The sequence below is a fragment of the Tursiops truncatus genome, chromosome 1, assembly GCF_011762595.2.
Source record: "Tursiops truncatus isolate mTurTru1 chromosome 1, mTurTru1.mat.Y, whole genome shotgun sequence".
Classification (NCBI taxonomy): Eukaryota; Metazoa; Chordata; class Mammalia; order Artiodactyla; family Delphinidae; genus Tursiops; species Tursiops truncatus.
Window position 1 is genome coordinate 126,172,324 of NC_047034.1, and position 26,574 is coordinate 126,198,897.

At 37.8% G+C, this 26,574-nt stretch overlaps 1 protein-coding gene across 1 annotated transcript in view; it reads right to left on the reverse strand.

Annotated features, from left to right (window-relative positions):
* Positions 1–26,574, reverse strand: part of IL23R (interleukin 23 receptor) — a 55,628-nt gene that overhangs the window by 13,520 nt on the left and 15,534 nt on the right. Inside the window, exons 5-7 of the mRNA XM_019920146.3 lie at positions 20,217–20,377; positions 16,016–16,161; positions 10,284–10,440 (exon numbers count right to left, since the gene is read on the reverse strand). Of these exons, the coding sequence (XP_019775705.1) occupies positions 10,284–10,440; positions 16,016–16,161; positions 20,217–20,377 (464 nt within the window). The remainder of the gene's footprint in view (positions 1–10,283; positions 10,441–16,015; positions 16,162–20,216; positions 20,378–26,574) is intronic.

Genomic DNA, 26,574 nt, shown 5'->3' on the forward strand with positions numbered 1-26,574 from the left:
GCAGCAAAGTGAATCAGTTATACGTATATACGCTGTACCTATATCCACTCTTTTTAGATTTCCTCGCCATTTAGGTCACCATAGATCATTGAGTAGAGTTCCTTGTGCTATACAGTAGGTTCTCATTAGTTACCTGTTTTATACATGGTAGTGTATATATGTCAATGACAAAATTTTTAAGCGAAGGACTGAAATGAAGCCATATAGACTATTATCTTCATGACATACTGCCACCAAGTGGCTAGGTCATTTCTTCTTAAATCATACTTAATATTTTTCATTATAAAAGCAGTAACTAAAAAAAAAAAAAAAAAAAAAAAAAAAAGCAGTAACTATGATAGGAAAAAATAATTTTAATAAGAAAAATAAAAGAGAGAGGGAAAAACCCTCTAATACATCCCCTTAATCCACCTGCCATGACTGAAAAACATTGTTTATATCAACTCTAATCATCAGTGTATTGCCTAAAATGCTAGAAAAAAATCTCATGGTATTTTTGTTATTTATTTAATATCTGCAGTGTTATGTCTGTAAAGAGACAGTTCTGTCCCTGCCGCGGAATATTAAATTATGCTTTATTACTCTCACAGCATATATTTGAGCATACTCAGAAACCCCAAATCATCTCTAATTTGGTAAGAATTTTTATATAACTTATACACACTGACATTGGACACTAGAGTTAGTCTTAACAGAAGGCAGTATGTTTATAGGGAGTTTAGAATGGTTTTAAAAAAAGATGCAGTTTCTTGTTCTTGGACAAAACTAGAAGCATAACTACATTCTTTGGCCTACCCAATACCAGCTTAATTTAATCAAATCCACTCAAAAGGAATTAGTTTTAGCAATAATGTATTCCATCTGTTTCTTAGGGATAATGTTAAATCAGCCTCCTCAGCCTTTCCCTCTACGTCTATCATGGGGCAAAGTGTGTTTTGTTATTCTTTTAAAGTGATGATTTATCGAGTACTAATTATGTTCCAGATACTGTACTAGACTTTACATGCTTTCTCTCATTTAATTCTTACAACAACCCAATCAGGTAGATAGTACTACTGTCCTCATTTTATGGATGAGGAAACAAAGGCATAAAAAGGATAAATGACTTGTCCAAAGTCACCTAGGTAGAGGTCCAAGAGTGAAAATTCCTCCCTGGTTCTGGCATGTAATTTGTGCTGGTCACTGGCTCCATTAATTAATAATCTCACTTTTGTAGCAGGATGGCTCCAGATGGGGCAGCTGAGTCAGCCTTGCAAGCAGTGCTCCCATGCTGAGACTTAGCCATTGCTCCCTGGGGGCTGGCCAGTGTGTTAGAGCTGCCTGGCCTTGTAGGGCTCGGAACCCACCACAGTGGACGATGGTTGGGCTAACCCATTGAGCACTGATTCTCAGACTCTTCCAGCCTAGAGTTATCTTCTTCTGAACACCAACTATTTCCCTTTTATACAAGCAATACTTGCTAACTGTAGGATGCTTGAAAAGTATAGAAGAGTATGAAAAAGAAAATATAATTTTACATTTGTTCACAAACTAGAAACAATCATTTTTTTACATTTGTTAACAGTCTTTTGTGTATATCTGTACCCTAGTTGAGATCATGCTCTTTACTAAATGTTGTGTCTGGGATTTTTAAATTTAATATTATATCATGAACATTTTAAAATTTTTTTAAAAATTGTTCAAAATCATCATACTAATGGCAATTTAATATTTCATGATGTTTGTACTGTGTTTATTCAATCATCCTCCATTAAAAAAGTGTATAGCTTGGTGATTTCAAATAACCAGCTTTGGATTCAGATGAAACTCAGTTCAAATCCCGGCTCTACCACTTGGAGTTGCTTGGCCCTGGGCAAGTTGCTTAACTGCTTTGTGACTCAGTATCTTCATTTGTAAAATTGGGTAATAACAACGCTTCATTCATGAGGTTTGATGACATAGTTCATACAAAGCACTTAGTACCATGCCTTATACAAATTAAAAGCTTAATAAGCATTAGCTATTGCTATGATTGGACTTTTAGATTGTTACCAAATTCTTACTTTTATGATTAGCTTTTAAATAAATATCATTGCACATAAGACTCCTTTCCATAGCTCTGCTTATTTCCTAAGGCTAGATTTCTGTAAGTGGAATTACTGGGCCAAAGGGTATGGACATTTATAATGCTTCTTTGTTTATTTTTGTCCTTGCCAGTCTTGGTGTCAGAGCCACACTAATCAAGGCCTGCTTCTTAGAGGTTTGACCAGAGCCGACACAGGGACCTTTCTAGATCTTTCTCTTTCAGAAGTTTCTAGATATTTAAGAAAGAGGAGCCACATTAAAGGTGTGTTTTTCAAGTTAGTGAAGGGTTTTTTTTCCATCTTGTTTTTCTTAAAACATAAACATCTCCTTTTGATTTCTTTCTATTCTCCTTCTTCTAATAATCTCAGCTATTCACAGCATTTACATGCTATCTCCCTAGGCCAATTTAGCTCTGTGGTTGGAATTCAACATTATTGGGCCAAGCGTGAAGATTTGACCCCAGTCCATGTCAGATGGCAAAGCAAAAGACAGTGGCCGGACCTATCAAATAGGCACCAGAAGCCCAGGGCAGAGAAAACAATACATCAGAACAAACTCTTTATCACACCTCGAAAAACAAGTCAAACTATGAATCATTTCATGAGTTATCCTTGTATATTAATGATAGGAGGTCGTGCCTAGGCATATTCAAGGGACCGTCTTCATGCTTATATTCCTAGGCTGTAAGTACTTGGTACATAGAGAGTAAAGAAGGTAAGAAATATGTATATGGCAATCATATTGTTAAAGAGAAAGAATAAGAGAAGGAAAAGGTAAAAAGCAGCAGCCACCTAGACATTTTCTTGAGTGACATGGACCACACAGAGGTGAGGGTCTGATGTCAAAGTGTAGCAAAATTCTATGTGCAAGAATAGGCAGCTTCCAAGTTTTACGCAGTGGTTTAGGATTCTTCAGAGGTGCAACCTTGCTGTCAAGCCAGCGTGTTCCTGTTCCTGAGTCTGAACAGTCTAGTGGACATTTGCCATTTTTCAGTTGCCCAGCACCAGGACTTACTCTGTGGGCATCCTAGGGTAGGTAGGAGGCCAGTAGGGCTTCCCACTGTGGTAGCCTCAATGGAGCAGAGGCCCCCCTCTCCCCACAGCCAGCAAGTAGCTGCAAGCAGATGACCTGAGCCTAGCTCATCAGATGCCCTCCTCCCCACCTCGCACAGGACACACAGCTCCAGGAAATCGCTTAGAATCCAATATGGGTGCAGCAGCTATATCCAGGGTCTGGTAGCAGCAGCACCAGTGGAGTGTCCAGGGCACAGGGCAGGCAGTGGCAGTGACCACAGTGCCAGCTGCAGAGTTCTCACCAGATTCTTCCTAGGCTGCGATTTTGGCTGTGGTTCTAGTTCCTGCAGCCCTTGGATCCTGCCCGTGATCATTTTGCCAGCCTTTCTACTACTTTCCAGCTATCTTTCCCATAATTCTCTTTCTGCTTAAGAGAACCAGATTTTATTTCTTTTGCTTGCACCTATCGCAGTGAAAACTTGTGTAGTTGGTAAAAATTGCAATTGTTGGTAGTGGGTGGTTAGGTGAGGAGACATGGTAGGACAGTAATGACCCCACAAAGATGACCATGCTCTAATCCCTGGAATTTGTGTATAGATTACCTTATATGGCAAAAGGGATTTGAGATGGAGAGATTATCCTAAATTACAGGGACGAAATTTCAAGGGTCTTTATAAGAAGGAGGCAGGGGGGTCAGAGTCAGAGAAAGAGATTGGCAGATGCTATACTTCTGGCTTTGAAGATGAAAGATGAGGCTACAAGCCAAGAAATGCAGGCAGCCTCTAGAGTCTGGAAAACGCACTGAAACTCTCTCATAGAGCTTCTGGAAGGAACACAGTCCTGCCGATTCCTTGGTTTTGGCCCAGTGATATTTATTTTGGATTTCTCACCTCCATAACTACTAGATAATACCTTTGTATTGTTTTAAGTTACTGAATTTATGGTAACATTTTACAGAAGCAATAGGAAACTAATACAGGAGATTATTACTTCCTCATGAAAAAGCATAATCTTTATTCTCTATTACCGGATTGCAAACCTCAGAGAAATTGTGAAACTCTTATGAATTGCTTTTTATTCTACAAAACCCTGGTGGTTTATTAGGGACAGGACCCAAAGATTAAATAAATCCAGATGAAGGGTCTAAAATGATTAGTATTTCAAGGAATATTGTGTATATGTTTAACCCAGTTTAGTAACCACAAATCTACAAATTTATAATCCATCTCAATATGAATGAATCAGAAATCTCTAGTTACAAATAACAGAATTTTTGCAAGGGTACTTTCTGTGTGCCACTTCTAATTTGCATTATATTTAATACCACCTATATTTGGTTCCATTGATATAACATTTGTTTTAGTGGCTAAAAAGCCACTAAAAGTCCTGGAAAATTAATGAGAATCTTTGAGTCACTGGTAATGCAACAACAAACAGTATTTTGTGAGAACAAAGTACGATGTGGTTTAATATCTTGCTTATACTTGCCTTCCTCTGGAGAATTGTCAAAAAAAAAAAAAAAAGAATATGATTTCTCTGGGAAACTTTTCTACTGCAAGTTGCAATTCAAGCAAGTTAATTAGTCATTATGAAATGTGACTGCCCTTCCCTCAGGCTTCTGACTTGTCTTTAAAGGGATTAGAGAAGCCTCTACCTTTTCTTCATTACAAAGGGATCTGTATTACAATGCAGAATTGAAAAAAAAAAAAAAAATTCCTGCCTGGAAGACCTCTCCTCACATTGGTAGTAGGGAATTCATGTTCACATTTTCAGTGTTGGTTTTTTATGCTGACAAACCATCTTTTCCCCTTTGGGGCTCTTTCTGTACTGCTTAAAGACCCCAGAAATTTTTACAGCGACTATCCAGGTTGGTGGTCTAGAAGCTGCCATTTCAGCAGCCCCTGGAGGTTTTCAGAGCCTCTGCTGAAACCTCACACCCAGAGGCAGGGGAGGGTGTAGGCAGAGGGGGTAACGTGGGATGTGATGGTTTACTGGAGCCTAGGTCCTGCATCCCGTGCTTCTTGGGATCCTGGGCTGCCAAGAGACTTGGGGTGCCCAGTGACTGAGAAAGCGGTGGGCAGGAGGAAAAGGAATAGAGAGGGAACAGGACAGTACTAGAGAGAGTGGCCTGAGACTCTCATGTGCCCACCCTTTTCTGGCCCCCAGAACCACTCTTACCAAGGCAATGGCTTGGGCACTCTGTTCTCCTCCTTTCTGTCCACATTTCCTACCCACACCCTTCATGACACTTCTCCCTCTTAAAGGGTGTGTCCAACTTCCAGAACACTGGTTTTTACACTTCGCTGCAGAAGTATCACTTGACTAGAGGCTGAGGCGTCTGTATTTTAAACTAGTACCAAGCATTTCTAATGTAGATGGTCCACAGACCCTGCTCTGAGAAGCATTGCTTTCAGGACATTTTCCTGAGCCAGGGCCAGCTGGAAAAACACACTATGCATTTCCCTGTGGTGCCTTGTCTTGGGCAAGGTCCCCTTTCCCGTGTATACTTTGTCCTCATCTCAGACTGCACTATCCTATCCCAAGGTTTCCATTGTTTCATTCTCATCACTTTAACCCAAACGTGCTTCCACATCTTGTATTCATTGCCAAAGTAGAAATAGTTGATAGCGTCTTACAGTTCCCTCTTCTCTCATTTATTTGCATTTCATAGCAAGCATTACATTAAATGAAGTTATGTTGGCATATTAGCTAATGTGTAGAGGAGAATATGGTTAGGTGGCCCAGGAAAGGTTGACATGGGACCCTCCTAGGTCTCTTAGGAAGGAGACCAGTAGAGCTACAGGATGAGTGCTGGAATCCTACAGCCTGAGCTATGCCCTGGCCCTACCATTTACCAGCTCTATAATGTTCAGCCAACTGCTTAACCTCCCTGAGCCTCATCTCTTCATCTGCACAGTTGGAATAACAGTTTTATAGGGCTGCAGTGATGAGTAAAATCCTTATCGCAGTGCCCAACACACGATAAGCATCCAGTAAATGTTAGCTATATTATTTATTATTCTGAAGTCACCTGGATTCAGTCACCGAATTAGCCTCTTGTTATTATACCAGTGTAGAAAAATGTGAGTCTCTAATCTAGAGAAGTTTCTCCTATGTGATTGTTAAAGCCCAAGAGGAAGTAATCAACTAAGGTTGATTTTTTTTTTCTTTTTTAGTACAGGAGTCCCCCCTTATCCAACGTTTTGCTTTCCTTGGGTTGTTACCTTGGTCAGCTGGGCCCCAAAATATTAAATGGAAAATTCCAGAAATAAACAATTCTTAAGTTTTAAATTGCATACCATTCTGAGTAGTGTGATGAAATCTCACGTTGTCTAGCTCTGTCCCACCCCAGATGGGAATCATCCACGGATCTGGCCTGTTAGTCACTTAGTAGCTATCTTGGTTATCAGAACACCGTCTTGGTTATCATGGTGCTTGTGTTCAAGTGACCCATATTTTACGTAATAATGGCCCAAAGTACAAGTGCAGTGATGCTGGCAACTTGGATATGCCAAAGAGAAGCCGTAAAGTGCTTCCTTTAAGTGAAAAGATGCAAGTTCTCAACTTATTAAGGAAGGAAAAATAATCCTATGCTGAGGTTGCTAACTTGTACGGTAAGAATGAATCTTCTATCCTTGAAATTGTGAAGAGGGAAAAAGAAATTTGTGCTAGTTTTGCTGTCATACCTGAAACTGCAAAAGTTACAGCTATAGAGTGTGATAAGTGCTTAGTTAAGATGCAAAAGGCATTAAATTTCCACAAGATATTTTGAAAGAGACTACGTTCACATAACTTTTACTATAGTATATTGTTATAGTTGTTCTATCTTTTTACTAGCTATTGTTGTTAATCTCTTGCTGTGCCTAATTTAGAAATTAAACTTTATCATAAGTGTGTATGTACTGGAAAAAAAAATAACGTATATAACGTTCAATACTATCCGTGGTTTCAGGCATCCACTGGGGGGTTGGAATATATCGCCCAACTGTTAAGGGGGGACTACTGTGTAAGGCTTTGTTTTCCGTTGAAGTCTAAATACTCTAAGGAAGGAAAAGATAATACATCATTTAACCCTTATTATAATTAAGTTCCTTTGGTTTCTTTTGGAGACCAGGTTTTTAAAGACCAAGGAAAGGTGCTGTCCAGAGGGAAAGTGGTACAGAAGAATGCTAGGGGCCTGCAGGAAAAGCCGTACCTACTTCATGATTTGTCCTGCTGTGCCATCTGGGCATAATTTTGGAAACACATTGTTTCAGGATGAATCAGTTTAGTGATACACATATGAGAATTTTAGAGAACAAAACCAGGAAATTCCTGCATGGAGGGTGAAGTATTGCCTGGGCTGTGTTTCTTCATAAATAAATAAACCTTAATGACTGGGAAAGTTTAGCCAAAAAAGCCCCATTATTAAACAAGTTGGTTATGAAACAATTCAAACTTCAGTTGTGAGGTTTGATTCTTACTGCTTGATTTCTATATTTATAATGTTATATACTTTTTATTATACTTTTGTATTGACTGTCTTCTCTAGAATTAAGGGATCTTTGTCTCCTTTGCTCACTGAGGTTCTGCAAGTACCTAGCAAGTGTCTGGTGCATGGTAGAGGATACATGAATACTTCATGAACAACTTAAATGAATTACTGTCTTTTCATGGATACCTTTTTAAAAAGAAATTGATATTAAAGATTTACTGAAAAGCAGTTTGGCAACTTGCATCAAACATCTTAAAATGTGCTTAACTCTTGATCCAAAAAGACCTAAAGACGTAAGGAGAGTTCATATACAAAGCTATTCAAAGAAGTTTATTGATAACGGAAAAAATGCAATAACCTAGATATTGTTTAAATAGAGAAATGATTAAATTATACTACATCCATAAACTGGAATGCACCCATTAATAGGTTTTTAAATTCAACAAAGTAGATTAAGTAAGAAAATCAGGATATAAAACAGTACATATACCACAGCATCAACCATTTAAAAATATGTGCATAGGAAAAAACTAGTATTAAATCCATTAAAATGTAAACAACACTTATGTCTAGGTTGCATATTACAACAGACTTACATTGCTTTTACAAATAGATAAAAAGAGATAAATTTTTGAAAAGATTTAATACTAGTACTTTCCTTAACACACTTTCCCTGTTTCTTCTTTAATGTGTCTTAGAAAGGAATTTGTACCAAGACAATAGTTTATGGTTCCTCTTAGCTAACATGTTAAACATGGATAGATGCAAGTTTTCAGGGATATTTCATTTTAACTGGCATGTTTGCTTCTTAAGTGGTTTTCTCCCCCTTAGGAAACAAAGACTTTACATTTAGAATTGTTGCGGGGTAGCTGATATTCCTGTTCCTTCTATGTGAGGTTTACGGCCTTTACTTTTTTTTTTTTTTTTTACGGCCTTTACTTTTAAAGGAGAACATTTGTGGTCCTATACAGTAGTCCCTTGGTATCTATGGGGGATTAGTTCCAGGACCGCCCCCCCCCCCTACAGCGGATACAAAACTCCGAGGAAGCTCGAGTCCCTTAATTAAAATGGAGTAGTATGTTCCCATAACCTATGCACATCCTTCCGTATACTTTAAATCATCTCTAGATTATTTATAATGCCCAATACAATGTAAATGCTATGTAAATAGTTGTAAATACAATGTACATGCTATGGAAATAGTTGCTGGTGTGAGGCAAATTCAAGCTTTGCTTTTGGAACTTTCCAGGCTTTTTTTCCCCAAATATTTTCTATCTGTGGTTGGTTGAATCTGTGGATGTGGAACCCATGAATATGGAGAGCTGACTGTACTGAACCTGTAGGATATTTTAGTAAGCTGTTCCTCCACTTTGATGTATAGTTGACCCTTGAACAACACAGAGGTTGGGGTGCTGACCCTCCACACAGCCAAAAATCCCCGTATAATTTATAGTTGGCCTTCAGTATTCTTGGTTCCACTACATCCCAGTTTTGCACCCGTGGATTCAACCAACCACAGACTGTGTAGTACTGTAGCATTTATTGACAAAAATCTGTGTATAAGTGAATCCGCAGAGTTCAAACCCATGTTGTTAAAGGGTCAACTGTAATTGGTTAAAGAAAGAAATTGATGAGATTACTGAGGGCTGGTGGTGAGTAAGAAAACTTGTGTTCTCCTTTAACTGCTGTTAAAGCAAATCATGCTTGAAGCAAATCATGCTTCAGTTTCCTCATTTGTAAAATGATGCCAATTACACTACCAAATATGACTAATGTAAAGATCAAACAAGCTTCTATATAGTGGTACGTTGTAAGTGGTAAGTAAATGTTAATTATCAATTTGAATAATCTTGCTAAACAATTTTAGATTTCATTAAAATAGATTATCAACTAAATTCTGACTATTCTAAAATGGCATCTAAAGTCCTAAGAATTTTAACAATATCAACTTAAAACAGAATACCTTAAATTAAAAAATCACTTTAAAAAAAGAGAACTGATAACCCGTATTGTAAATGATTCCCTTAATAATGTGTTTCTGAGATTTTGGCAGTAGGGGGCACCAAAAGAACTTCTTAGCTTGTCTGGCTCTTGGCACCTTCTGCTTATTTGGTGTCCATCAATATTTATAATGTATGTCAAAGTGTTTTGAAAACATAAAACACAATTCCAAGATGTTGTATTATAGTAAGAACGCTATTAACAATGCTTTGATTACAATTAAGTACTTCAGTTCTGAAAAAAAATTTTTAATCTAGTGTATAAGCTACCTACAGTAGGGAGACATCTTCAGGATAATGGGGCCACTACGGAGTATTATGAAAATTACTATAGATTTATTTTATTATTTGCTTACAATTGAGTCTGTTTGGCTAAGATTTTATTGAACGATGTGTAAATGACTAGAAAATTAAACGAATAATATTAAGAGCAGGAAAATACCTAAAGATAATAGCTCAGCTAGATTTTATTGAGAAGAGAATTACGTAATCCCATGCATACTAAACAAGCACCCCCAGGTGGTTTTTATGCTCTGAAATGTTTGAGAACCATTACATAAATTGTAGTCAGCCTTAACAAAATCAAAGGAAAATGACAATTTAAATGTTATCACCTGCCCTAGAATAGTTTTGTCGATTTTGATAGAAATTAAGGAGAAACAAATATATACTTAGAAAAGAGACAGAAGTCAAAAGAGAAGCCTAAGAGATTAAATATATAAATACACTCACCTATTTCAGGAGTTTTATGAAAAAAGGGTGAACTCCAGGGCTGCCAGTACCTTTTAGCTTTTTCTTGACATCTTACTTGAAATACGTACTCAGTGTTTGGCTGCAAGTAGAATTCTGACTGTTGCGCGTATGTAAAATTGGTGTCAAATTCTTTAACCTAAAATGGATGAATAACCATAGTGAAATACCATAAAGAAGTGATGCACTGTGCTTTTAAAACAATTATTCCATTTAGCAGAAATGTATGGGACACTTATTATGTTCCAGGACCCTGGGAAAACAGAGAGGAATAGGCTACTTTGTGTAAAAGATGGCCAAAGATAATCAAATACGTGTTATTTAACCTTAAAAGTGAAATACATGTTGCTTAGTGTTTGACAACTCTTTCAAGCTTTTAAATATCAAGAAATTCCAAAATGTAATATATTCTTAATTTTGGAACAGCTGATTTTAATAGGGTGGGAGAAAGGGGGACATAATAGCAATTGTTTAAATTCAGTCTTCCCTCCTCTCTCTCTCTCTTTCTCTGCAGTTGCATATTTAGATCAATAATTCTTCCTGAATGATGAAATAATTTCACTTGTGAATGATGACTTTTGGAAAAAATTACCTACAAACTAAGCTGTTAAATTGGTCCTTATTGCAGATCTATGCATTCTACAAGGATATATATATCCTTTCTCATATATATATATGAGAAAACAAAACAAAACATTTAAGACTGTTGAAACGTGAAAATCCAATGGAAGATAAGCAAGAAAATAGCTGAGGGATAAACTTAAAAATCATTTTTCTGGGACTACAACCTGCTATAAAATATAATGAAAAAGGACCCCCAGACAAGCTCGTTCAGATGGGAGAGAAAAACCAAGGCATTTACGCAGCACCTTAGTGTGTCGTAATAGTGGATCTACTGAAAAAAGTGAAGCACAATTGAAACGTAAACATAAAAAACGTCTAGGGCTTCCCTGGTGGCGCAGTGGTTGAGAGTCCGCCTGCCGATGCAGAGGACACGGGTTCGTGCCCCGGTCCGGGAAGATCCCACATGCCGCGGAGCGGCTGGGCCCGTGAGCCATGGCCGCTGAGCGTGCGCGTCCGGAGCCTGTGCTCCACAATGGGAGAGGCCACAACAGTGAGAGGCCCGCGTACCGCAAAAAAAAAAAAAAAAAAAGTCTAGAAATGCATTTATTCAGCAACTGGGAGAGAACAGTCACCATGAAAGAGAAAGTTAAAACTATCACGATTAAAACACACACACACAACAAGGTATACACGTCATTTAGAGATTCTAATGGTAAAACCCAGTCTTAACATAAATCTTTAAAACTTGCAATGCATTGAAAATGTAAAAATCATAAACATATCTGTTTTGGGATATCACGTTTCCTGAAAGATATCATTCAGAGTTTCCGTAAGCCACATTTCTACCCACGGCCCTTGAAATTTTCTGCTCTTCTAAATATGACTGAAGGCCCCTAGAGGCTACTGGGATCCAGGAGAAATTTTTTTTTTTTAACATCTTTATTGGAGTATAATTGCTTTACAATGGTGTGTTAGTTTCTGCTTTATAACAAAGTCAATCAGTTATACATATACATATGTTCCCATATCTCTTCCCTCTTGCATCTCCCTCCCTCCCACCCTCCCTATCCAACCCCTCTAGGTGGTCACAAAGCACCGAGCTGATCTCCTGTGCCAGGAGAGTTTTTATTAGTGCCAAAAGTTTGACTTCCATATGCACCCTGCTTCATATGAGCTTCTTTTGGAGGGGAGTTGCTGTTCTCCAATATGTCTCTTGCCATTATGTTTATAGATAAGTCCTCTAAGAAGAGAAATACCCTAAAGTACAGCCAGAGTTCTAAAATAGAAAGAAGAATTTTATGGAACTGTTAACAGTTGCTTCTACTAAGAGGCCAACCAGGTGCCTGCTTAGGGCCTTGCAAGCTGAAGATGGTACCTTCAAAATGATACTTTCAGAGGCTACAATAGTCATTGAGAGAGCTGGACCTAACTGTGTTCCTATGCAGAGGGTATGACCTCAAGGGCCAGAAATATAACTTTATTTTTATAGCAGCTGCTTTCTTTTTAGAGCCTCAATTCTGAAGGTGTGAGGCCTAGAAACTTAATCTCCATCATTTTGAGGTACCTCTTTTCTTAGGATTACACCTAAATTTCTGGGAGCATCCTTGGGTGAAGGGGAGAATCTCAACCTATTCAGAGTTCTATAATCCCAACTTCCTCTGACTTCCAACCTGGGGCATGGCCCAGATGAGGGGTCCTGCTCAGTAACCACCCAAGTCTAAACTCTTTTTGTTCTTCCCCCTTACCAACCTCTTCCCCTCACCCATTTCCCCCTCTCTTTGCTCAGGAATCTTTATCTAGTCTTTGGTGTGAGAGGGAAAGGGGATGGGGATTGAGAGAGCCAGTCATGACTAATCACATTTTCTTACAAGTCTTCTGTCCTATACTAGCATTTATACTTTTGAAATGCAAAGGCCAAGGATTTGAACCTTGGCTATCTGCCTGCTGTTCTATTAGCCATTCCAGGAAAAAAGTGAATGCTTGGTTTTGTGCAGCCCATGAGCTAAGAAGAGTTTTTACATTTTTTAAATTGTTGAAAGAAAATCCAAAGAAGACTGTTTCAATGATGCATGGAAATGATATAAAATTTGAATTTCAGTGTCCAAAAGTAAAATTTTACTGGAACACAACAATGTCCATTCATTTACATATTGCCTATGGCTACTTTTATGCTACAAATGCAGAGTTGAATAGTTGGGACAGAGATCTTATGGCCTGCAAAGCCTAAATTGTTTACTATTTGGCCCTTGAATAAAAAGTTTGCCAATACCCTGGTCTAGCTTAATCAGAGACTCGAGTCAATGTTAATCCATTCAGTTGAACTTCTAGTCAGGATTTCCCTACTTTACTATCACTGCTGTTGGCACCATTAAAGGCAAATAATAATAATACTAATAGCTAATGTGTCAAAATACTATCTCTGTGAACCAGACATTATAAATATCAATGGAAATACAAAAATGCTTATGGAACAGTCCTGTCTTCCAGGGACTCATAGTTAAAGGATGGGAAAATACACGTGTAAAATGGTAAATACAAACAACATGGTAAATGTTCCTGAGATAAGGTACACAGAAGTGGGCAAGGATGCCAGGGAGGTAGGGAGACAGTCCGTGAAGATAACCAACAAGTAGGTATTCTCCCCATGGTGTCAGCCTTGAAGGTTCACCTGAAGGACTGGCTGATACCTCGTAATTTATATGCAGCTTAGCTAAAAACAGCTGAAAAACACCCTCAATGCACTGATTTTGATTTTCAGGTGGGCATCCTTGGCTCGACCACACCTGCTGCATGGCTCTCCTGGAGGTTAAGATGAAGAGGAACAGTAACAGCCAGCAGTTACTGAACATTAACTCTATTCCAGGCTCTGGGCTAGCTTCTTCCATCATTTGATCATCCCCCAAACCATATGAGGTAGGTGCTTATCTTATCCCTCTTTTAGGTGTGGTAATAATGAGGCCCAGAGAAGCTAGGGAACTTGCCCAAGGCTGCACAACCAGAAAGTGGCAGAGCCAGGCTTTGAACTCCAGAGCCTATGTGCTTAGCCACAAGGCTTTGTACATAGCTGTCTGCCACTTTGAAGTGAAGAGCTTCCTTCCATCAGTTATCTGATGCAGGCAGAGCTGAGGTGGAAGAACAAATCGGTAGTCCTTTGTGTCTGCCCACTCTTCATGACTCTCGCTTCCTGTCTCCTTACAAGGAGGTAAAGACAACATTTTTTGCATGATCCAGATGAAACTGATGGGTAACAAATGTAAAAAACAAAGCATCATTCTGGCTGTTACCAACTGGACTTGGGTCATCTGTGTGAGTAATTACATTTGGAGGAATCATGGTAAAAGGGATAGGATACACATATTAAATTGAAACTGGTTCCTTCATTTTCCCAACATTTTTGGGGTGCCCAAAGTGATGTAGGGTCTGTAAGAGGCATTAAGTTACTAACTCTGTAAGCTTGGAGAACCTGGCTTAAGCTCTTTTCAAGCCCTGTGTCCTCATTTCGATGATGGAGCTGATACTACCTATCATAAAAGATTGTGATGAAGATGAAACGAGGTAGCAAATATTCTTTCAGCTCCTCCATTTGCCTGCTTCTGATAAAGAGAAGGTTTTGAAAAGGGAACTCGGATTTACCTCTGAGTTACCAAGTCTCACAGTGGCATATGTAGCACCACCAAGGGGAGCAGAGAACAAGAATTTCAACAAGAAAACAGTTGGTTTCTGAAAATCTATTCAGGGATACTGATACCGTAACTCCTTTCTATTTTCTAAACACTCTTATAGCTTATTATGCCAAATAAAGAAATTTCGTCTTCTCAGTATCATCCTATGACCCTGACACTACCCAGGTGTCTTATTAGAGTAAAGCCTCATCCACTCAGAATCTAGGATGAGAGTTTCATTTGGGTTGTTTTCAAATTTACCTAAATTCCACATATGCAGAAGATTGGCTGTGAAGCTTTTAATCTTGCTCGTCCTAGGCTTCAAGCATGGGGTTGCTGTGCACACAAATGCCGCAGTTATTTAGTCAACGAGTCCAGCAGGCTCTTCATTTGGTTACTGACCAAATGCTGCAGAACATGGACTTGCATCCAAGTGTAATCTAAACAACTAAAAGATCGCATTTCTCATGTACATTAACAAGGGTAAATAAACAACTTGGCATCCGGGATTTCTTTTTAAAGAGCAGTCTTTAGAGTACATCATGAAATCAGTATAGTTTTACCCTCATTTTCTTGACACTCTTTAAACATATTGTTCTACAGCAAAGCCAATATCGTTCATGTTCAGAATGATGAAAACTTTGGAGCCATGCTAATCACCAGAGAATAAATACATATCATTTCACTTAACTCTCTGAAAACTGGTAAATTCATACATGACACATAACTATTAATTAAGCAAAGCCATAAACTCCATTCCTCAATTATTTTGACTAAATGCCAGTTTATTGTACTTAAAAATAATAAAATGGCATTTGTTTTCAAATACACTAAAATTGGTACTTTTTCTTCAGCCAGGCTAGTGTTACCCTGTAGTTCAAATTAGTGAGTTTTTATTATAATGTTCACAGGTGCTGTCATGTGATGCGATTTTATTAATGAACCTTGTACCTATGCCTCTCCTAAGACGCTTACTAACTTACCATTGGTATTTAAGTATGATTAGTTTGCCTAGACATTCACTTTTTACCTTATGCTCATCTAAGACTAATATAGTAACAAATTTTACATTTTGGATTGCACATTTTTCATTTAAAAAGAGACACCCATAAATCTGAAGTTCTTTGAACAGATTTTATTTCCCTGGGTGGCTGTTAAATTTCAGCATAGAATACTTACATTTTATATTCATAATCACTGATATAAATTTCACCCTAAGAGACAGTGAATTACAAGGAGCTAAAGAGATGAATTCGTCCTAGTTGGACATTTGTCTATTTAGCAGTTTACAAAAGGCAAGAGACCTTTTCAGGAAACACCTCTCTATTTGGAAGCATCATTATTAAAAGTAGAGTGGTTTGAATATTACATGAACAATCAGATAAAAACATGTAAAATAGATCATTATACATCCACTGTGGTCACTGACTATTGGCTGGCTTTTCTTTCACTCACTTACATGCAAAAGAATAGTGAAAGTTAGCTTACGTTCCAAGTTTGGTTTGTTGTAGCCTTGTATCTCATTTCACAGGAAACGTTTTCAATTGATGTTTGACTATTCCAGTGGATTATGGTTTTGGGCACTGTAGTATTTATATCCTCAGCCCTGGAAATAATGGATGCAGAAGGTATCACTAAAGAAAAACAAAAACAGAAATCCAGCAGCTTAAAACTTGCCTAGGGAGAAATCAATATTTTTTCATCAATATTTAGAATGTTAAAACTCAAAGTACCAAAAAAAAAAAAATCTCATGATCTAATTAACATGAAATTTTTCTTGTTTTCTAATCTATTATGTAGGAGAAAACTGCTGTTCTTAAGTAAAATTCTGTTCCACCCATTCTCCATTTCTGTTAAATGGAGCTCTGTCTTGTCCTTTCCCACCTCATACTCCCCTGTATTCCGAACTAATGAAATTCTGAAGCCTGGCCTATTAACAAAAGAATGTAAAAAGGAGGTAAGAAGATATCTCTTCTTTCCCGCATCTGTTTAGGGAGAAATGATGTTTTGCATCCTAAATTTAGTTCAGAGACTCTAATTTGGTAAGATGTAAAATTAAGATCGTTCACAATAATATTTTTATTCTCTTGTGTCATAGGGAAACTTGTATGAATATTTATATTTATTGCTAACTTTTGTTATCTATTAAAATAAATCTGTACTTGAAAGTATGATTTGAACAAGGAGTCTCAAGACTCTTAGACTTTACAAATTATTGCTGTGTTCTGTGATTATGATTTTCAAAAGGAAACTGACATTCTGATTGGTTATCTTACTAGTTATTTTTTGTAGTAGGTGTAATGGTGTAACTGGAAGCTCTGTATTTCTAAACTGTGTAAATTCTTGTAAATTTGTTCTGTCTGAACAGAATAAAATCATGGGCATTTCCCATTTCTCCTATATGCATAGTAGAACAGTGAAAACCTATAACTTTGTTAGATGTATTACTTAACAAAGAACTCAAGAACCTGTATGTGTGTTTTTAGAGGCCATTATTACAGCTTAATATTCTCTATGACTTAGTTTCCTTTTTGTTTATTCTAAGTTTATAAAGTATTCTTTGGGAAATTTGTTTTATTTTCAGTGAATAATATTATCTAAAATTATGTGCACAGATATATGATTTGTAGAAAAATATAAAAATTAAAGATTTGCTTTCTAGTAGCACTGACCTAAAATAAAATCCGTGGGCTAAACCCAGTATAGAACATAAGTAGTAGTAGCAGGATTAATCTAATTAAAGAGCTTACCATACTGAAGTTTTATCATCTGAATTCCATAGGTGGTTTCCTTTTGCTAGTTTAAGCTTCTTGTAATGAGAATCAGAATTCAGAGATTTCTAGAGTCAGGGAAGTGGATCTCCAGGGCTCTGAAACCACTTGGGACCATTTAAGCACCCTCAAGGCTACAAATTACCTACCCCCTCCTGTCTCCCACCTCTGAGTGTGACCTGCCACAGACGTAACAGCACAAGCATTCCGAGACCCTTTTGCAGAAAGAGATATTCTGGGGAGGAAGCAAAAGTCTGCTTAGTCCTATGAGAAACGTAAGTTGAGTTTAAGATAGAGTCTTAGCACAGAGCAGATCGGTGCAATAGAGATCTGACGGTTTAGGTTTGAATGAGCTTATATTTTTCAAATAAAAACATGTTATGTAATATGTACTTGAACATTAGTTTGTTACAGAAGACTCAGAATGTTGAATTTTTGCTCTCATTGCTTTGGTTTCATACATTCCCATTAGATCTTACATTTTTTAAAAAAAACCGTCAATTCCATCGTAGATGCCATATCTTTAGTTTCCACTTATATTGAAATAAAGAACCATATTGTAGTTCTTTGGTGTCTTTCTAACAGCATGTATTTACTTATAATTATTCAGTGGGGAGAACTAATGTTCAAGATGGCAGCCGGAAGGCACTGCATTTTCCATATTGAAACTTATTTCTCTATAAGAGAAGTTTAAGCATTCCTCTCACATGTCATTTTGGCAGTGTTACTGCACTCTTAATTCAGCCCTGCCTTTCAGCATATCTTCCTAACTTAATTAAAGACCAATCCCATAGCCGTTATGTGGAAATTGCTCCCAGGAGAGTCCCCTGTCTTCAGTTTCATAGAACAGTTCATATATCTAACTTGCAATGTCTCATTCTTAAAGGGCCACAAATGAATATAGTTCATCCGTTAATAACCTAGGGGCTCTGTTGGGAGTAGCCTCCTACACTGTCAACCTGTGCTTTTCAACCTGAGTTTCTAAGAGTGCATTTTGGGATACTGAGAAAGGAGGAAGAGAAGGAGGTGGAGTAACTCTAAACAGGAGGCTCCCTGGTTCAGTGTGAAAAGCAGATTTGGAGGTGACAGCCAGATGAGATTTTCCCTTTATGGGAGGTGGGGTGCTGGTTAACTACAGCAAGTCGGCAAGTCTGAGATGACATCTGGCTCTCCTCCTTCCTAGCTATGTGCTTTGAGCAAATTATTTTATCTCTTTCTTCGTCTGTAAAATGGGCACAGTGGTACCATGCATGATTGTTTTCAGAATTAAATGTGATTTGCATGTTAATTGTCTGGAACACTATAGGTGTTCAATAAATGGATGCAATGACACTAAGATCATAATAAGATAACAATGGTAATAATAGCAGTAAGACTAATAGTAATAATCTAGTTCCTAAAAATGATACTGCCAAAATGATACTGAACACAATAGCCTTTAAACATCATTAATCCATTGAGGGGAACCTGTTTTAAGATAAGGGCATGTTATGGCTATTTCCTACCTCAAAATGTAAACTTACAAAAATGTGGAGAACTGTAAGTCCAAGAATATACAGTACAATGGAGTTACTATTCACCACCATAGTCAGCAGTGTTTGTTTTCAAAGCCAATATTCATAGCATAAGGACAGATTTTTAGACCAATCTTATTAGTTGAGATAGTTCAGTTTAGTTGAGACGTTGAGATATTAGTTCCAATAAAAGACCCCAGTAGTCCCCAAAGGATACCCGTGTTGTGCCCCAAGAGGTGCCACATCCCCTAGAACATTAATCAGCAGGAAAGTTATCAGACACATTGCAGTGTGCTTTAAATAAAGACTGAGGATAGGAGTTGAGGATACTAGAACTAGAGGCTTCCTAGCTCTGCAAACTCAACTTCTAATGCCACCTAGCCTTGGTTTCCTCATGTGTAAATTATAATCTCTTCTACAGAATAGGACTGTTGTGAGGGTTAAATAAGATAATGTATGTAAAAGCAGTTAGCACTGAAGAAAGTGTGCCATAAATGTTAGCTACTGAAATCATCTTTAATAACAAAAACAGGAATAATTGGCACTAGAATCTCCAGAGAGAAGGTGATTCACACTTGGTGCTCTTTGGCTGTACTCTGGCTTTAGGACTACGATATAGTTGTAAAAGGCTCAAGGGCAATCACTTTTTGGAAGTTATCTTAAGGAAAAAAACAACTACTATGCAAAAATTCAGCCAAAAGGTTGTCCATGGCAGTGCAGTTTATGATGGTGAAAAATTGAGAACAATAATAAGGGACTAATTAAAGATATTAATTAAAAAAAGATTATAGATTAAATTAATAGAAATATATATTCTATATTGTTATTTTTTTAAAGGCAAGTTCTAAAATACCTGAAGCAAAAAATGTTAACTTTTGTTGAATCTGGCTGGTGTACATAGAGATGTCTACATAATTCTCCACAATTTTCTGTTTTTTGTAGAACTTTTCAAACAAAAACATAACTTCCAAAATAGCATATACAGTAGAATGCTTTAGTATGCTGTACTTCTCACAACATAAGACTCATCACACTTTATTATAATCCTTATTTCTTTCCCTCTTCCCTGGTAGATTGCAAAATATTTAGGACAGGAAGTATCTTCCTTGTCTATCTCATTCTCCCTAGCCCTTAGAACGATGGTTAAACATAAGAAGTTCTCAGTAAATATTGTGAAAAGACATACCCCATGTAGAAATAAGACTGGAAGAATATACAACACAATGGCAGGCTTACTTATCTTTGGCTTGTCTCAGGCAGTGACTTATGGGTAATTCTTGTTGTCTGTATCATGATCTTCAGGAACTTTAGGGAAACTCTTTTCAAATCTCAACTTCATTTGATTAGGTCAGAACAAATTAGTTGTTTATTCATAAAGCCATTACAGAATTTCTTTTTCTTTACCTATATCGTCCAGGTGAATTTGCACTTGTTTTGACTTCTCCGTGCCCAGTACATTTGAAGCTTGGACCCAAACCAAATACTTCTTGCCACCTTGCAATGAATCAGTGGAGATGTTAACATAACTTGAAGTGAGATACTCTTGCTCTTCTTCTGTCTCTAAACTTAAAAAAAAGATTATGATCACCAGTTATGTTGGTTTGAATTAATTATTCCTCAATTTTTTTGATGCTATCTTTTTAGCTAGCTTTCAGAAGGCAACCTTTTACTTAAAAATGAATCAGAATTGGTTTCACTTTTAGAATTTTTTAAAACAAAGTCAAGACCATCCAGGGCCACAGTATGACTTTCATGGGCCCTAAGCACTTTTGCCTTCATAGACCCCTTCTCCCATTAACATAAAAAAGTTTATATGTGTGTAGGTATGTTTATGTTTATATATATATATATATATATATATATATATATATATATACACACACACACACACACACACACACACACATATTCATATAGATTATGTTTCACAACTGCTGATATAAAAGCAACTATATTAATATCACATATTAAACCATTTTCTTTGACCTAATGGTTCATTTTTTTCCTGTGATTTTAAATGCAATTAAACATCCTGTAGACTCCTGAAAGTATGGCTAGCCCTGGGTACTATGCCTACTGTACCTCTTTGGGAAGGGCAGCTGTGGACATGGCTTGAAGTAAATGAGCTCCCTCTGAGAAGGAGCATTGCACAGGGGTTCCATGCAAGGGCTTTGTAATAAGGAGTGCTAACTTCATGGTAAATAAGTATTCAAATGTGAAAATAAGAGAATGGCAACTATGTGTAAGTAGTAAGTAGGGCATCTTTGAATATTTTCCAGTTAGAGAAAACCACATACATGTTGTTAATTGGTTTGTGGCTAATTCTTTTATCACACGTATTGAGACCACAAGTCAAAATGGAAATGTATTCTCAAACCGACATTAACCATAGCTACTAGGCAATTTAATTCTTCTTTTAAAGTCTACCCCTCATATCAGCACCTAGACCACAAAGCACTATTTTAGATGAAGAATCTAATTGTAATGACTGACTATATACTTTAGGACAATTTTTGCATACAACTGTATGTTACAAAGTTTTTGTTTGTTTCTTTCTTTTTTTTCTTTTTTTTTTTTTTTTGCGGTCCACGGGCCTCTCACTGCTGTGGCCTCTCCCGTTGCCGAGCACAGGCTCTGGATGCGCAGGATCAGCGGCCATGGCTCACAGGCCCAGCCTCTCCGCAGAACGTGGGATCCTCTCGGACCGGGGCACGAACCCGTGTCCCCTGCATCGGCAGGAGGACTCTCAACCACTGCGCCACCAGGGAAGCCCTGTTACAAAGTTTTTTAAATTTCTTACTTCTATTTCTTTTTTTCTTGTGCTAACTAATACATAACAGATTATTTGTTGAAGGAGTCAGCATGATTTATATTTTTCTGAAGTTTCCATTGCACCTAATCCTAGTTGTAGTTAATAGATTTTTAATAAACACTGCTGATTTGTGGTGATAATGGTGAACAGTACTTTTTAATTTAATCATTCATTCAAAAAATATTTATTTAACACCCACTATGTTCCAAGCACTACTTTAGTCACTGGGGCTACCACAGTGAACAAAACAGGTAAAGTCCCAACCTTTGTGGAGCACACATTCTGGTGGAAACAAATGCATATATAATATGTCTTGTGGTGATAAATATTCAGAAGAGAAAAGAAGGAGGTTAGGAAATGCTAGGAGTAGATGTGGGGTTTTTTTTTTTTTTTTTTTTTTAGGGAGATTGGGAAGATCTGAGCATCTGAGAAGGTAACACTAGAGCAGTAAAGAATCAGGTCTTGTGGCTCTTTGGAGCATTCTAGGTGATATGCAAAGGCCCTGAGGCAGGACCTTGCCTGTCCTGTTCAAGAACAGTAAGGAGGTCATTGAGGCTTGGTAGACTGAGGGATGGAAAGGGATGAGATGATATCAGAGAGTCCTAGAGGAGTGGGAGATTTAGAAGACATTGTAAGGTCACATAAGGCCATGGAAGGATGCTGCCTTTGATCTCTGAGTGAAATGGGAGATTTTGAGCAGAGGAGTGACATCTGATGTGCATGTGAAAAGGATTACTCTGACTACTTGTGAATAATAGACTGTAGCAGGGCAAAGGTGAAGGGCACCAGTTTACTAATGCAGGTGAGAGATGATATGGCTTGGACCAGGCAGTGAGAAGTCAGTTTTTTAAAGACAGATCCAGTAGGTTTTGCTGATCAGTTGAATGGGGGGGCGTGTTAGAGAGGAATCCAGGAGGACTCCAATGATTTTAACCTGAATACTGCAAAGGATGGTGTTACCACTTACTGAGATAGGGAATGTGAGTCTGGGGAAAGGAAACTGGGTATTTGGTTTTGAAAGTGTTAGCTTGAAAATACATTTTGGACATCCAAGAGGAAATACTGAGTAAGATGTTAGATAAATGATGGCTGCATTGCAGGAGAGATATCTGGACTGGAGATATAGATTAGGGAGTTTTACACCATAAATTTGGGTGAGATCTTTTAGGTAATGAATGTAGATAGAGATAATAAGAGATCCTAGGATAGAGCTCTGGGTCACCATCACTTAACTGGATTAAAGGGGAACTGGCAAAAGAGACTGAGAAAAAGCATCCAGGAAGGTAGGAGGAGAACCAAAAGGGAGTGCTGTCCTGGAAGCCAAAAGAAGGAAGTAAAAAGCTAAGTTAAATGTTCCTGATGGTAAATCCTCCTGATAAGGAGGGTGGGGACTGAGAATAAACCGTTGCATCTGGCAATGGGGAAGTCATTAGTGACACTGCTAAGACCTGGAGGTGAAGGGCAAAAACTTGACTAGATTAAAGAGACGATGAAAAGAGAGGAAGTAGAGGCAGAAAGTACAGAGGAGAAGATGTTAGAGACCAGAGATGAAAGAAAGAGTAATGAAATAATTACCCGGTTAGTGGGGGAGTGACTTGACCAGTGAAGTGTAGTAGGACTACTGGGTGGCTACCTGGGTCCAGGTGAGGTGAGTGGTCATGAATATAAAGTAATATCAGTCAGTAAGTTTGTGTTTGTCCCCAGCCACAATTAGCTCTCCAAGCACTGGTGCAGAATCGGTGAGGAGATGGATTTTAACATATGAACTGGTTATTGAACTCAGTAGAAATATAACATCACAGCCTCAAATATATTTGGAATTATATCTAAGAACTCTGGTTATAATGAATATGCATATGGAGAGGAAGATGTGGCAAAAACAAGCAGGCCTTATGAACTGGAAAAGTAGGCAGTTGTTTTTAGGGGTCTCATTAAAACTAAAAGACCCTGGGCTTCCCTGGTGGCGCAGTGGTTAAGAATCTGCCTGCCAATGCAGGGAACACGGGTTCAAGCCCTGGTCTGGGAAGATCCCACATGTCATGGAGCAACTAGGACTGTGAGCCACAACTACTGAGCCTGCGCGTCTGGAGCCTGTGCTCCGGAACGGGAGAGGCCGCGACCGTAAGAGGCCCGCGTACCACAATGAAGAGTGGCCCCCGCTCGCCACAGCTGGAGAAAGCCCTCGCACAGAAACGAAGACCCAACACAGCCAAAAGATAAATAAATAAATAAAAAGTGGAAGTGTAGCAGTTACATAATAAGAATAATACAATATCTAAAACAAAAAATTAAAAGACCCTATTGGTCTTTCATAGTACCTGAAAATTCTACCATTGGTGCTGTTCTAAACAGTTTATAAACTTGTCATGTACCGACATGTTGCGTATTTTAAAAATTTTTCTAGCATTTAACATAGTTCCAAGAAGACATGAAATACTAAATAAATATTTGTTAAATTGACTTGAATAAAATAGAATGAAGGGCCATCATGCACTTATTTTCATTCAACAAGTTATTTATTTTCATTCAACAAGGTACTGTGCCAGACATTGCAAGAGTATCCAAGGTAAAGAAAGAACGTATTTACATGAAGCTGTTGAGCGTAATGGGACAACAGTAAGTAGATATTTATTAGCAGAGATTCATTTTTTTTTTTCTATCACCACCCACTGGTACATAGCAAAATACAGAGGGGTTGAGGAGTGTATGTGAATGGACATGCAGCTCTGCTGGTGGGGTCACCACAAAGGTTCTGGGGAGAAAGAAGACTCTTGAAGCAACACAGACACAATTCCTCTACTTTACAACTTCAATCCAACACCAGACGGAGGCCCTGATGGCCCCTATGCTGCCATAGAGGGAATGCCATCTTTCTGCCACTGTGGAAACAAGTGGGTGGGCTGAGGTGAAATGCCTCTCTCTATATGTGATTTTACTGGAAAACAGAACCACATGAGTTGGAAGTGAAACCTTGCAAATGCTGATCTCTACCTATCTGCCCAAGTGGAAAATACCCTGAGAACCCAGGATCTAGAAAAGGCTTTTTAAATCTGATACCACTTCAACCACAAAATTCATTATAACTCACCATTTTCCTAGGGGGAAAGGCCTTCTTAACCATAAGTTAGAAAAATGGATTTCTCTAATTTTTCTCAACTCGTGGGTGCATTTTTAATTAATTGTAAGACAAACAGATGTTTATTTTCTTTTCCAATTTGTCTGTGCTTATAGGAGCTCATTCTTTGAATTTGCTAGAGGAGAACATTTGCTTTTATGGTAACCCTTCACATCTTTTATGATAACCTATGATAAAGTTTTTAAAAAAATGATAAAATTCCATTAATCTGGACTCAATCAAGTCAGAATTTGGGTTAGGTTTGCCTGAGTTTGGCTATAATTTGCTCTTGGTTTCAGAAAAGACAGTAAGAAAAGTTTTTTTTAATATATAGGACCTTGTAGTATTATTAGTTAACTAGATTGTGAAGGGAGGATGCAGGAAATGTTTATTTCTAGTTATCAGAATAATCACTCAACGAGTGTTTATTGAGCGCTTACTATGCGCCAGGCCTCATCCTGGGCTCAAGCAATATAGCAATGAACAAAACAAACAAAAATTCTTGCCCACATTGGGTTTACATTTCTAGTTTGAATAAATGAGTGACTTTACTACTGACATATGTACAACAGTTAGAAAATTAGTCTTATTAGAGCACATTTAACAATCTTTCTAGATAGTCATCTGTCCAAAATTACTGTTACTTGAAAATAATGTAAATAAAGTTATTGTTTATAATATCCTGTAAGTGATCATTTTTTATGGCTTTACATTAATCTTGTCTCCCACATCAGTCAGGTTTTGATTTTGGAACAAATCAAACAAGTCTAGAGAGCCAGCCTTGAGTTTCACCCTAATGTTCTAATATTCTAACATCACCTTTTTGTCAGTTTCTAAGCATTTCCTATTTGTGAGCCTTTTCTTATAATTTGCTTTCTTGTAAGTTTTATAACACTCAGTATGGTATTACTTATACTCATTTCTCAGGAGGCTGAGGCTTAGCAAAGCTAAACAAATTTACCAAGATCCCTCAGCTAGCAATTGTGGCAGATACTATTAGATGACAGTACTGAACTCCACCCATAACACCCCTTCTGAGGTTGCCATCCTGACAGAGTAGACATGTAACTCAACTCTGGCCAATGAGATGCAAGTGGAATTCCATGGGAGAATATCCTTTTCCCTTCACCTCTTTCCTTCCTGAAACTTGGATGAGAAGCCCGGATGTGTAGCATCTGAGGATTAAGGCCAACACACTAAAGGCTGCAGAGGAGAAAAGTGGAAAGAGCCTGGTTCCTTGGGGTATCATTGAATTAACATGCTATCTCCGTACTACCTACCACTATGGCCTTGTCTGTTTAAGTCACTGCACTTGGGTTTTCAGATATTTGTACCACAAAAGACATCTAAATGATAAGCCTCAGAACTGGAATTCAAACATAAAATTCTAAAGCCTGTACTCTTTCCAATGGATATTTCTGACAGTTTGCTCTTTAATAAATCTATTCTTAAGACTTCCAAAGTGACTTTTTGGGTACTGAGAACAATTTCAGTATTCATAACTACTGCAAGTATTCCTCACTTGATAAAGAAGATGTGTCCCTCAAAAACCACGTGTAAATAATTTAGACAGATATAATTATTAATGCATTAATGGCTTTTAAAAGAGATATATAATAATCTTATAAAATATTAGGAGAACATTTTTATGATACTAAATAGGAAATTAGGGGTAGCCAACAGGCACATGAAAAAATGCTCAACATTGCTGATCATTAGAGAAATGCAAATTAAAACAACAATGAGAGGGGCCCTGGCGGTCCAGTTGTTAGGACTATGTGCTCTCATTGCCAAGGGCCTGGGTTCAGTCCCTGGTCGGGGAACTAAGATCCCAC